The sequence below is a fragment of the Lepeophtheirus salmonis genome, chromosome 7 (assembly GCF_016086655.4).
Source record: "Lepeophtheirus salmonis chromosome 7, UVic_Lsal_1.4, whole genome shotgun sequence".
In the NCBI taxonomy this organism is placed as follows: Eukaryota; Metazoa; Arthropoda; class Copepoda; order Siphonostomatoida; family Caligidae; genus Lepeophtheirus; species Lepeophtheirus salmonis.
In genome coordinates, this window is record NC_052137.2 from 27682292 (window position 1) to 27696955 (window position 14664).

At 32.7% G+C, this 14664-nt stretch overlaps 2 protein-coding genes across 2 annotated transcripts; both read left to right on the forward strand.

The window, feature by feature from the left end:
- The first annotated feature begins 1988 nt into the window (after positions 1 to 1988).
- LOC121121532 (U-scoloptoxin(01)-Cw1a) lies at positions 1989 to 11384 on the forward strand. The gene is made up of 3 exons (XM_071889967.1): positions 1989 to 2267; positions 10761 to 10862; positions 10930 to 11384. Exons 1-3 carry the CDS (start codon positions 2079 to 2081, stop codon positions 11026 to 11028), a joined length of 390 nt encoding a protein of 129 aa, XP_071746068.1. The 5' UTR covers positions 1989 to 2078; the 3' UTR covers positions 11029 to 11384.
- A 2043-nt stretch (positions 11385 to 13427) lies between these two features.
- LOC121121947 (uncharacterized) lies at positions 13428 to 14279 on the forward strand. The gene is made up of 3 exons (XM_040716936.2): positions 13428 to 13694; positions 13759 to 13860; positions 13919 to 14279. Exons 1-3 carry the CDS (start codon positions 13506 to 13508, stop codon positions 14015 to 14017), a joined length of 390 nt encoding a protein of 129 aa, XP_040572870.1. The 5' UTR covers positions 13428 to 13505; the 3' UTR covers positions 14018 to 14279.
- Positions 14280 to 14664: the final 385 nt, after the last annotated feature.

A 14664-nucleotide genomic window follows, 5' to 3' on the forward strand; every position in this document is an offset into this window, starting at 1 on the left:
CAAAACAGTGCTTAAATGACGGTTCGACTCGACGCTTTCCATGATTTTATACACATTTTTCAGGATTGTTATTCCAGAGCATAAAAACCGGAAGGGATTCCACGAAACAAAAATTGCGAGTGATTGGCTGTTACAATATCAATACTACGATCAATTTTTATATTTTCAGCTGCCTCTCTTGCGTTTTCGCCTTGTTCGAAGAAAAAATATGAAATATGGTGATTTTTCTCTTTGTTGGTGTCCTTTTTGACGTCTACACAAAAGCAATACTAAGTCAAACAATCAAAAAATGTTTTTACATGTTTTTTTCGTACGAAATCTTATTATTCTAACGTCGATCTCACTTATACATGCAAGATACACATTACTAAAGTAACCAATTGGAAAAGTAATCTCTTTTCACTACATCTATTATATACACGATACAAATTTTGTAGCACATAAGGGGGCAAGTGACGCCTCTGTTACTAGTTAAGTATGAAATACCTAATTTAAAAAAAATATGTGTTTTTTAATGAACAAAGGTTCAATTATATAAAAATATATTTATTAATTTTTTTGGCATATATCAATTTTAATTTCCTCATTAATTATCAAAGGATGTAGGATGATATGAGGGGGAAAGACAAAATTAAGGCTCTAGAAATTGAATTAAACTATAATTAGGCTCTAGGGTATAATAATAGTAACATGAAGATGAATGTTCCTCTCCCGGAATCTTGTTTTCCTGGTATTTTTTGGGGTTTTAATTTATTAAGGAATGATACTCTTAACTAAGAATATTTTTGTATACAAGTACATATGGCTATTGAAGTAAAATGCTGTTATATTTAAATTTCTTAAACGCTAATAATATGGATTTTACAGAACTGGAGATAATAGTTTGAGTAAAGTAATCACAATATATCTGAAAAATGGAAAACTGCATTTTAGATACGATTGTTATAGCCACATAGCCTGGTTTCATAATAAATGAATTCATAGAAAATTGCAGTAGGCATGTTGTTGCTTCTGAAATGAGTTTTTTTTATTGTTGGTAGTCTTAACAGGGTTTTGCTGGACTCAGAGTATAAATGAGGCTAAAAAACAGAGTAATTACTGCCTTTGGCATGTGCTTGGCATGGAGTGGGCCTTATGCTTATTTCCTTCATCGTACAACTAATTTAATGAAACGTCTTGACAGCTCAGCTGCTCACCTCTCAAATATTCTTCAAATTATCAGGGTTATCGTTGTGTACGTCCTCATTAAGGATATGGACTTTGAATTGTAAATCGTAAACCTTCTTCCATTTAAAAAAAAATAGAAACCTAAAATGAACTTGGTAACGCTGAGTAATGTTTTCTCGGTAATCACTTATATGGTCCAGTTCAGTGTAGCTCCGGTTCAATTTAGTGCTGCCTATCAGTCCTTAAAACGTAAAAAGTTGTGTCCTTGATGGCACTTCACTATACTCCTACTTTGCTTAATTAGTTACAATACTAATAGTCCTAAGGACCAATACTGTTAAGGACCAGACCCAAAGACTGATAGGACCGGTTGTAAGACTAGACCGAATAAATAAGGACTCAAACAACAGTAGTCAGAGTTACCATGTAACTTTTTTTTAAATAAATTCCAAGAATGTATACGATTTACATCCTTAAATATATGTATATATTAAGAAATTTTTTGTTGTTAACGACAATAAATTTTTATACAATTTGTTCATTTGTTAATGATAATTTTGGAATCACTTTGTCGTCCAAAGAGTATATATATATGCTAGTATGAAGTCCTTTTAGAATCCATACGTTCACCGAAAAGCATTTAAAAATCTTAGCTACATATTGTATTAAAAATGAGGGTACCTTAAAACGAAACGGGTCCTCCCTCCCCCCCACAAGAAAAGAAGAAGAACCACCATTTTGATGACCGAACGTTTCACACGCGTTTTATTTGAGTATTCATTTTTTGTGCGTACGATCTTTCCGTATAAAAGTTCCATAAACGCATCAAACTCTCATCAGTTCATCTTCACTTCACAGTGCAAACACAACAAACATTCAGTTTTGAATCCCTAAAGATCAACACAACGAACATGTACAAAATCCTTATATCCATTGCTATTGCTAGTGTCTTTGTAGCACATCAAGCCACATCACAATCCGAGTCCGCCTATCAGTTCCCTGCTGATGCCGAGGCTTACTTAGACGCTCCCTTATCCACTACTTTCACCTGTGATGGACAACCCTACGGATACTATGCTGATGTTGACAACAACTGCAAAGTGAGTTTCTTTTGTAGAACAACCATTGTTAGAATTGAGAATGACGTCTTTTAACAACTTTTTTTAGGTCTTCCACATCTGTCTTCCCATCGAAGATGATTTAGGACAAGTCATTCAAACTGCTCAATGGTCTTTCATCTGTGGAAACACCACCGTTTTTGATCAAAATGTAAGTACTTAACTATAAACACTCCATTCGAATCGTCACGATATTTCTTTTGTTTTTAAATATCCAGACCTTGACCTGCAACTATGCTGAAGACTCTTTGCCATGCTCTGAATCTCCATCTCTCTATGGTGCCGTTGAATTTGGGAAAATCCCCGATAACAAATAAATAAAATAGGCTCTATTACACGTTTTCTAAAAATATGGAATGATCCAGTTTCAAAAGGTTTCTACGCTTAAACATCTGAACAATTAATCTTATTATCAAATATAATTTTAATATATTACCATATATGTATATATATATATATATATATTACCTGTCGTTGTTTTGTTGTTGCAAATTTATGCATTCGTCTTAAAAATATCATACCTACCGATATAATAATCCTTGTTGTTTTTATTTAATCCACAATAATTTATGGAAACAAATGAGTTCATTAAAAAAAGACTTTATCATAAATAGTCTATTAGGAATTGACATTTAAAAAAAAAAAACCTTATATGATTCCAATTTACTGATATGGCTTTCACCAAGGTTAATATTTGAACTTCACAGCCTAAGTAGATATTGTTTTTTTAATGAACATGAACCTACAAAAGCTGTATAGCCATTCTTTTAAAAGAAAAGCTCTCAAGTCCTTGAGCTAACGTTTAAGTAGTCTTATTAACGTTTCTTCTTTTGATGTATGTTGATTATATGAGCCTGATAAAAAGAGGGCTTAAAATCCTGTGGGTGGAATTCATAAAATCTATAGAATCTACCAATTGTAAAGAGATGCGTTAACCTTTAAAATCACACTAACATAAAAAATTAAGATGTCAGTAAAATAATCATGAAGGTCAATCCTCATAACTAATGATGTCAAGAAGTAATCATAATAATATTTATCATGAAGTTCTTTTGGAAATATATCAATATACTACTTATTAAGTAACATCTTATGCAATTACTATCCCCAAAATCACTTGCATATACAGAACCCTGCTGATAAATTTGGACCAAGCTTATGGGCATCAAGAGAGACAAACGCTTTATCTAAAAGTAGCTTTTTTATCTGGAGAGGTTCTTCAGGGTGTATTTATAAATGTCCGAAAGAAAAAAATGCACGAAATTTCACTTCATGATAATGGAGCACGAAAAAAAAAATCAAATCGCTGAGATCGAACTCCATGGCGCAAGACCCATACATCAGCAGACTCCTGATGTACCCCAAAATCCCCGTCTACGCCCTCATCAAGAGGTATAAAAACAAGAGTATTTCACCAGGTCCAAGTAAAGTCCCAAGAGTAAAAGAAAAAGGATCCCCAGGCTCGTGGCTGGGCTCAAGAGGTCCATCAAAGCTGACAAATTCATGTCCATCCTTGCCAAAAAAAAAAAAAAAAAAAAAAAAAAACAGCTCCGAGCACTTCAGTACCATCTCCAGGGTCATCAATAAGAACTTAGGATACTAGACCTACGTCTTAAAGGTGAGATATCTGTTAACAAATTCAATGAAGCTCATATGAGAGGCTAGTTGTAGGAAGAGCATGTCTTCCTTGAAGAAAACTGAAGTGCATTTGTAATTACTCTCAGATGAGAAAATATTCATTGTTGCCAAGAAGAGAAACGGGCAGAATGACAAATAACTATGTAAACAACCTTCTGAAGTCACCATGGTTTTCATGACAAAGAACCCATCCGCTCTGATGGTCCTGGGCCCCATCAGCAGTAAGGGTCACGTCATGCAACCCTTCTTCTTCAAACATAAGCAAAAGGTGAACGAAGAGGTTCATTTGGACACGTTCAAGGACGTGGTCAAGCTCTGGATGGACAAAGTGGCTGGAGGCAGAAGTTACACCTTCCAGCAAGACTCTGCCCCGAACATTAGGCCATGATTGTGCAGTAATGGCTGAAGGACAATGTGCCCCATTTTTGGTACATCAAGACCTCAAACTCTCCTGTTTTTAATCCTTGTGCTTATTAACTTGACGGAAATTTGGAGAGGGCCCTGTGCAACTTACCATAACTCTGTGGAGTCCCTGAAGTAGTTCATCAAATCTGTGGCTAGCTCCATAGATACTGCGGAAGTCTCAAAAGTCCGTCAACGCTGTCAGTTCTCGTGTGGAGGCTGCCTTTCAAGTAGGATGATGACATATATAAGAAAAAATATTCAAAATTGTGTTATGCTCATTTTTTGTTGCATAGAGTATTCTCAAGAACCATTCATTATGCATCTTGGAGGCTTTAAACTTGGTAAAAATGTATCTGCAAGACCCTGTTTGTCTACAAAAGTGCATTACACATATTTGAAAGACAACAAAAGGATAGTAATGTTTCTTTGCTTTTTATGTTCCATTAGAAGCCATGGCTTTTTTTTTATATTGCATTAAACTTACATACCATAGTTAGATATACATATGTATATATGTAGAGCCAGTCAACAGAGATGACGATGGTCGATGGCACTCCTCTTTTTTAGGTCCACTTATCATTTGTATGGGATAATAAAATATCATTATATGTAGAGCTGCATAAAATATGACCACCGGATAAGTAAAAATAAAAAGAAACCGAATAATGACGATTTCAAGAATGTTTGAGAGGAGACAGCTTAGCTGTCATGGGGTTTTATTAGATTAACTGCCAGCAGCTATGTGAGGAAATAAATAAATGCAAATCCCACAAACTATCTAGCAAAGAAATATACGGGAATTACTTCGTTATTCATCTTCACTTCTACTCAAAGTTAATCAAAGACTTACTACACTTATACCTAGTACTATAAATCCAGATGCGTCCGCAGGATTATATATATATATTATTTTTTTTGGAGGGGATGGGGAGACTAGTTTTTAAAAGAACGAAGCTGTAAGGAGTCATGAATCTCTGATTCTAAGTCTGTTTCGAAAAAACTCATTGACTAGTAGTACATTATTCATAGTTATAGTTTGAGGAAATATAAGAAACTCTATTGAAATTTTTTCAATATTATATACTAACTTGATATACTAGGTGGTCCATTGAAATATGCACACTTACTGATTCAATAATTACTAAAGGTTGAGTGGTTTAAATTAATTCATGTTTTGATATAATAAAGTATAATCAAATAGGTACAAAAGAAAACAAATTTTAGCTCTGGATCTAGAGAGGAGTTAAAGAAAACAGCTCAGGCCAATCTCCTCAAGTCCATGAGGGACCATGCAAGAGATCTCGGGATTTCAGACCAGACTTTCTAGAGAGCTATCAAACCAGTGGGTGGAAAGAGTTTTGAATAAGTCTATTGAGTTCTTTTAAACTCTTTCCTGCCCTATATACCTGACGCAAATCTCCTGGACTACACCTTTTGAGTACATGTCCTTCATCCAAAAACCAAGGCCCTCAAATACACTGTCAGCCTACATTGGTACGCGATGACAGATGACTACATCTGCAGCAGGTGCCTGAACATCTGACGCCGCCCGAATACCATTATTGCCGCCAAGGGCGTCTACATTAATGACTAATAGAGCTCAGACATATGTACATCTGTTTATTGTATTAATTTTGTTGAAATTTTAATCTTAATAAATAAATTATATTTTGTTGATGTTTAAAATTCAAAGTGTTCAGATTTTAATGGACCAGTCGTTGAATGGAATCTCTAGTAAATAAACATAAAAAGGCAGTGCAAATATATTGTGACAAAGTTTAAAAGAGGTTCAAATTTATATGGCAAAATTACTGGCGTTGAAAATAATTCATGGCAAAATTACATAGAACAACTTTTATCACGTAAATATCTTAATTGTAGGTATTTCACAACCATTCTTCTTTTAAAAAAAACAGGGGGACTAAGTTAAAACAGTTTGGAGCATTTTACTAATTCTGCATTTTATTAGGGCACTATTAACACTACTAAGGGAAAAATAAATAAATAAATCGAAAACTTATAACAAATACACACACAGTTATTTTTTTTCCTAACACGTCGTTACCTTTATTGCATCGCACAACCATTCCTCTAAAAAGGCCCAAAATATGTTGAAGCACTTAGCTAACTTTCCCCAACTATGGTAAATTATTATAATTGTGGATAATTTGCTCACATAAGCTAACTATAATTCAATCAATCAATGGTCAGAACACTGATATGACAAAAAAAAAATATTAAAAGCTTACAAAAATACAGATGTTCCCAATTACTTTGTTTGATAGTGAGATAACGCCAGTTTATCATTTTAAATGCAGGAATCGACTCTAAAACCGATTTCCTTTTAGTAAGAAACCTACAAAATATATTCATACGATAGGATTCGATCCCATATTATATGTTATGGAAACAAAAGGTGATTCAAAGGCATAAGTAAATCACCATACTTTTGTTTCAGGTCATGTAATATTCAAGTATGAAATTAAGGGATCGATATGACACATTAATTTTTGTTAGTAGACTTCAAAAAAAATTATTTGATCCTATCAACTGTCTGCAATGTTAGATGCAATGTAATTAATCCAAACCAAAGCTATAAGCCAAAGTCAAAAATGTTATTCAAGGGCGTCCGGAGGAGTTTTGAGGGGTAGGAGGTAAAAAGATAACAAAAAATGTTGCATTTTAAATTTTTGAGACAAAAAGATAATAATTTCTCCTTTTTGGTGGGTTAAAGCCCCTCCAGCTCACTCCACTCCCTCTGCGGATGTCCTTGGCCCATATTATCTAAAGGAAATTAATTCCCACTGGTTACGCCAAAACTTTTTATCTTAAAGACGCCAATTCCGAGATGTCACAGATGATGTTACTCTATTACACTGTTTCCCAATATTTACATAACTGCAGAGTCCCTAGGCATTTAGGGGTCAGGGGTGGAGTAACTAATTTAACCCAAATATTTAGGTGTTTTATTTTTTTAGAATAAACAGTTTCCCATAATGTTGTGAGCCTCTCAGAGTTCTGGGAGTCACCTTTTTATCATATTTCCACTTGGTGTGCACAATTACTTCTTCCCTTCGAAGAAATTTACCTTGTTCATACAATTTGAAGAGTGAATTCATGGAGGCTGTATACTTAATAATTAAGGAATAATATGATAAGTAACCTCGGCACCCCTACCGTATAAAAAAAAGTATTATAGTAGATAACTAAATTTGTATAAAAATGGATCACGTTTCCCCTATTTGTTTATAAAATGTTTGCTCCGGACTTACTCTCGTATAAATATACTTAAAAAAACATGGACTCATTTAATATTTTTTTCCTGATTTTAAAAACTTAATTCTTTTTATAATATTTTCTGCTACTTAGCCCGGCTCAAGGATGTTGATCCAAATAACTTGACTGAGAATAGACTTAGTCTTGCTCCATTGTAATGAAACCTATTTGACAAAGTGTAAATGGATATATTTATACATAATTAGTACTGATAAAATTTAAAATACACTTCAACTAATGAATGTATCATCAGTATTAAAATATACTCTATTGTTCTTGACTGAATAGGAACGACTTACAAACATACTCTGTGCAATATTTGATTAAGAAATAGTATAACATATTTTTTCTCACAATCAACAATATAGAATAATGTTATTTTTATGTGATTTACCTTTTATACCAGGCTTCTAATTATGACTATTTGATACATATCCTACATTCATTCTTGACCATTTCCCTTATTCAAGCCGGAAATCTTTTACAGTGAATCAAGCATATACATCTAAGACTTTAAAAACAGTCCTTTTAAACTATTGTTGAGGTGTCTTTCGTATTTTTGTATTCAAGATCTTCTTACGCGAGATTTGTGGATAATAGGGATTGATCGGTAGCTTTGTTATCCATTCTCTACATCAACTGTGAAAAGGAAAGAATTTTTAAAAAAAGCATATGGTAGCCTTTTGTATTTCTTTTTTGTAACAAATAGTAAATTATTATTTAGAAAATGGTTATTTACTCTTATATATATTTTAGTCGACAATCTCATCAATGACAGAGTATGTAGCAGGGGTGCTCGCTGGGGGTAGACTGGAGGGGCTGCAGCCTCCCTCAAATTATGGAATTTTTGCTTTTTACTAGAAATTTCGTTAAAAAAAGTGATTTGAGCAAATTATGCTGCAGAGTAAAAAATGTAATATATGTAATAACATTTTATTAAAATTTAATTTTTAAATTATTCCTCAAAAAAATTTAATTTTTCTATTAATTATTTCTAAAAATTGATTTTTGAAATTTTTTTTCAAAAAATTTAATTTTTGTGAATAGCTTTTTCTAACCCAAAATCAAGACCTCTTACCAAATTAAGATCAAGAACATGAGATATTGAGAACAAGGGGGGGAACCATGGCTTTAAAGAGATGAGATCAAGACATAACAAAGACGTTGATGAGTCTATACGAAAAACTTCCATAAATTGGTCGAATCACCATGACATTGAGGAGCCGAGAGGGAGGCTTAAAAAACTAGATTGCCAGTTTCTTAAAAACTAAATTCCCAGTTTCTCAGCTAGAACTTTAAAAAAGGCAATTCATTTTAAACAAATTTCGAATAGAGTAGCTAATGTAACTAATTCGTTATATATTTTTGCCAAAAAAGGGACTGCAAATTTATTTAATTTTTGTAGTGATAAACTTTCAAACTGAATGCTGTAATTAAAGCGTGTTACATTGACGTCACAAATTCCTTCAAAAAAAATGCTATACGAAAATTGAAACATAGCTGTTAATAAAATTATGTATTTAACAACGTTAACGATATTCTAAAATGAATATTTAAATTTTTTTTGTTGGCTATAAGGATGAAAAAGTTCCTTTTATCATCCTAATAATCTAGTTTATGCTTCCTCTAGATGTCCGGTCTTTCAGAATAATGATGCCACGTGAGTACACTCTAAAATTCAATTGACTTTAAATATTTTTTTACATGTATGTATGCAGGAACAAAGTCAATGTCATTGTGATATTCATGTCTGAGGTCAACACAGAACTTTCAACCTTGTTTTCTTATGGCACACCTCAAATGAATCAAATTATACCTCTTCCCTGAACAACATTTATTTTAAGATACTGTCCTTAGTGATAAGTTCGAAAATACATATATAAAATTAAGGGAGACCTATAAGTGTATGATAATTTGGCAAAATTCGTTTGCAAACGCTTAATTTTCTAATTAGATATTTTTTTTAAATAATGGGTACAGTGCCGTTGTTGATAAGAGAACTTGCAAAAGTATCAGAGTGAGTTGAAAAATCTTCAAGGATATTGCTTCATTAAAAAAGAAAAAGCCTTTGTAAACTCATTGAAATGTCTCTAAGGGACTTGGATACTACTTACAGATTATATGTGTGCTGTCCACACAAAAGCAAGCTAGAAGGATTTTTCTTAAAATGGAGGCTGGAAGCACATTCGTATTCCTCCACAATTTATCGTCAATTTATTATCATCAAATAATTAATCTTAACCCTTTGAGTGTTTCACAAATTGAACTAAAAATAGTCAAAATGGATCATTAAAATAAAAATAAATGGAGACAATGATAGATAATACATGAAAAGGGTACATATCAGGGCCCATATAAGATTTTTAAATCGAATAAAGTTCATGAACTATACTTATAATTCAGGGTTATCTTAACTCATCCTACAAATTGGAATAGTATGCTTATAATAATAGACTCAAAAATGTCTATTTAATGTTGTGTTGTAGTATGTATCTATAAATTTAATAAATACATTTGGATTTTCTACTTGTCTTGTGACTATAAGTAGTAGCTTTGTTCTCCACTTACTCACAACTTAAAAAAGGTAGAATATTCAACTTTCGTGTGTGTGTGTGAGCGTCAAACAATGCATATTAACGGCGATCCTTCGCAACCCCCCTTCCACAACGCGCCCGGCTTCCCCTTTCTTACTAAAGGTACATGCATACTAAATATGTACGGGTCAAGTAAACATGAAGAAGGTACATAAAGGTTATTCTGCGATATCGGCATAATTTTATTTAAAAAAAAAAGAAAAAGGGAATGGGTATATAAACCTTTCATCTACTATTCAAAGACCATCAGTTGAACATTCCTTTTACATTTGTGCAAGCAACAAAAAAACATCAAAAACAAACATGTATAAGCCCCTGTTATCCGTTGCCATTGCCTGTGTCTTCGTAGCCCATCAAGCTGTATCACAATCCGAGTCCGCCTATCAGTTCCCTGCTGATGCCGAGGCTTACTTAGACGCTCCCTTGTCCACTACTTTCACCTGTGATGGACAACCCTACGGATACTATGCTGATGTCGACAACAACTGCAAAGTGAGTTTCTTTTGTAGAGCAACCATTGCATAGGAAATGGGAATGACATCTTTCTAACAACTTTTTTTAGGTCTTCCACATCTGTCTTCCCATCGAAGATGATTTGGGACAAGTCATTCAAACTGCTCAATGGTCTTTCATCTGTGGAAACACCACCGTTTTTGATCAAAATGTAAGTACTTAACTATAAACACTCCATTCGAATCGTCATGATATTTCTTTTGTTTTTAAATATCCAGACATTGACCTGCAACTATGCTGAAGACTCTTTGCCATGCTCTGAATCTCCATCTCTCTATGGTGCCGTTGAATTTGGCAAAATCCCCGTTAACAAATAAAGAGTCCTTTAAGATTTATCAACCCATCTACATCCAGTTATATTCGTGCGTTAAATATCGTTGTTGTTTCTGTTCCTTTGATAATAAAATATATCATTATGTCAGAACAATAAGGCAATTTTTTGAAATATCAAATCTATTTATGTAAAGAACAATCAAACCTAAGGACACTATGTGTTTATTTAATATTGAAAATGCTATGACATATACTTATATTTTTTTTACTCTGTAAAAAAACCTAATTATATTGAATTAATATATATATATCTATGTTTCTATGTATATTATCAAAGCAATGTTTGATGTTAAACTTTTTAAACGATTAGACACCTAACAATAAAGTCACATCCAACTCATTCATTTCCTTAGTTTTTTTGTCGTGGTAATTCCTTCAGTAAATTACTTTTTGGACATTTTAAAATATGATAATTTGTTTTCAGGAATCTTTATTAAATAATTGTTTATAATGCATGAGAAAATGAATCCTTTGTACAGTAACATTAAAGGGTCATATAAAAATTACCATTTCTTCAGTTGTAGTATTTATTGGCCCTATTAATTTCATTTACAGGGACTTAAATCAGGGGTTGGTTTTAGCGTAAGCGGAGAATTAGGCAAGGATAAATGTGTAGTGTTTCTTTGTCATTTTATTTCAAATAACCTTTTGATATTATATGATTTTGTTGAATGAGCTTTTTCCATAAATCGTATTAAAATTAACTGGAATGATGTCTTCTGTTTGAGAAAAAATATTTATTGTATATTTTTTAAACGATTTTGTCTTAGAGAAGGTCAATTATTTATAAATATTTTAAGGCAAAATTCTTATACCCATTTATTAATACATTTAAAAATATATATATGTAGCAGAAGGCCAGCAACGGAACTTGGGGAAAGCCCCTTTTAAAAATGCCCCTACACCAATTTAAAAAAAAAACATGATAACTACACTACATTTCATATGTAATGGACAATTATGTATAAATATTGTAAGAAAAATATTCAATTATGACAAAGTCATTATCGTCTTTTGATTGTTAATCCTCAAATAATGGATCTCAATACGGCTTAACTATACCCCCTATCAGCATAGTTGTAAAAATATGAATTGCCTGTGTTTTAAATAAACAAACCGAAAATTAACGTTTTCACCCGCACAATTTGAAGAATGTTTGGCAGAAGAACGGTTTTTCTCTCGAGGCGTTTTATTAGATTAACTACTATTAGCTATGAAAAGGATGAAATAAACACAAATCCCATTATGAATCTATCTACGATATCTATGGACTCACGCAATAAGATGTTTGCTCCTCAGGAATTATAGAATAATGATAGGATATTTATAAAATAGAAAAACTCCGTTCAAGTAACAACTACAAAAAATATAATGCTTTTCTAAGGTGATATTTTTTGCCACTATACCTATCGACTATTTGACAATAAAACACTCTATATAATTATTTTTTTTAAACGTTATATATTTCAACCACTAAAAAATGTAATTTAACATTAAAGGTCAACTCAACGAAACCTTTCAAATATGTATTCTTCCTAGAAATATGAGGTACGTGAATGACATTATTATTTAATTTATTGAACACAGAAATTTGTCTGTGAATTTTATTTTTAATTAGGAATTTTACTAACATAAAGTCCTCAAGTATTATGTTAAAACTGCTGTCCTGCAGTCTAATAAGATATTTCATTCCATATAACCACTTCAACAGCAAATATAAAATAATTAAACTGATAGTAACTTTAAGAGCAGTAAATCCCTTCTACGCTGTCCCCGACTTGGTAGTTTTGTAACTAAAATCTTGAATAAATCCAAGTGAAATTAGAAGTTCAAAAAAATTAAAAATCAAATACAACACCTGATTAAATGTATTTAGTCATGAACAAAAAAATGTGGGATTAAAGCATTGGAGATGAAAAGGAACTACTCACAAATGGACTCAAGAACAAAGTAAATGAAGAAAAAAAATCAAAGAAAAATTATATAATGAACAAAAGTTTCTTTATTCGCAACATGGATATTGATGAAGATATCTTAATCACATTTCACTTGTATTGCTAAACGGTAGGTGTCTTCAAACTAAAGGAAAAAAAAGTGACGATCCCACACTCCTCCCTCCTTGGAATGCAAGGGAAAACTAAAAACACACTTTGGTATGTTTGAAGAAGCGTTAGAAAAAGAAGATAAAAAGGAAGAAGATCATTTTACGCACGTGCGTGCGTCATTTTCAAGGCTTTGAAATAATGTGTATACCTACATACAACCATGCGTACAACCATGTTGCGTTTTTTCTTCTTTTGCTTTATTTTTCAATGTATTTCATGGAGAAGAAAAACGCCCAGTTGCCGGGTATATAAATAATCTTCATCTTAAAAACTCAACATTAGTTCTTATTCCAAATACATAAGTCCTGTCACGGATTTTTTCCCCTCTCAAATCCTCCGTATATACTCATTTCAAAATGATGCACAAGATTGTTACTTCTATCGCCGTTTTGTTCCTGGCTTACCAAGTGGTTCTCTCACAGTCTCAGACAGCTTATCAATTCGCTGCTGATGCGGAGTTGTACTTGGATGCTCCAATCCAAACCACATTTACATGTGATGGACAGCCCTACGGATACTATGCTGATGTGGACAACAACTGCCAAGTAAACTAATTTTTTCAGCAGCTTTTGGGACATTTATATATATATATAAATATATTTTTTCTAGGTCTTTCACATCTGCCTTCCTATCGAAGACGATGTTGGGCAAATCATCGAGACGGCTCAATACTCCTTTATCTGTGGAAACGCCACTGTTTTCGATCAAAACGTAATACTACACAAACCCCAAACGAAACCTCTTAATCATTATTTCTTTCTTTTTTTAGACTCTCACTTGCAACTTCCCCGAATATGCTATTCCCTGTTCTGAATCCCCTTCTCTCTACGGAGCCGTTGAATTTGGAAAGATCCCCGAGAAAAAATAATGAAATAACCATTCCAAAAGAAATATCCATCCTCATAATTATCTCTCCATCCTAGTCAACAACAATACAAAAATGCCAATTGCTATTTGCTCTGCTTAAAAATAAGAAAGAAAGAAAAATAACGTACGTTGTTGAACTATTTACCATCCATTTTTTCAGAGCTGTGATATTTTCAATTTAAACTTATTTATTCCTCTTACGAGATTTTTTTTTTTTTTTGTAATATTTATTTTGAAATATATATGTTATATATATGTTAAAACAGGATTATTTAAAAGGGGGCACAAAGCCTCATTTCATTTCAATATTTCGAAGTATAACAGGTCGTCACCTTTATTGTATAACGCAACCATTTCTCTGGAAAGAAACCGGGGGAGGCTCAAAAGCCGTCAATAAGGCTTAGCCAATTCATTTTTCAAACTAGCTGTTCAGATCGTCTTAACAAAAAATAATTCTAACTCAATCAATCAACGACGTTCGGCATATTACATTTATGATAAGAGACAACCCTTATATCAAATAAAAATGGGGAAGAAAGGCTAAAAATTAATGGGCAAATCTTTCTAAAAATGCAGCAGCCATTATTCTGGAATTGTTGACTTTTGTTTATAGCTGAACAAAAAATAATTCTAATTTAATCCATCAAC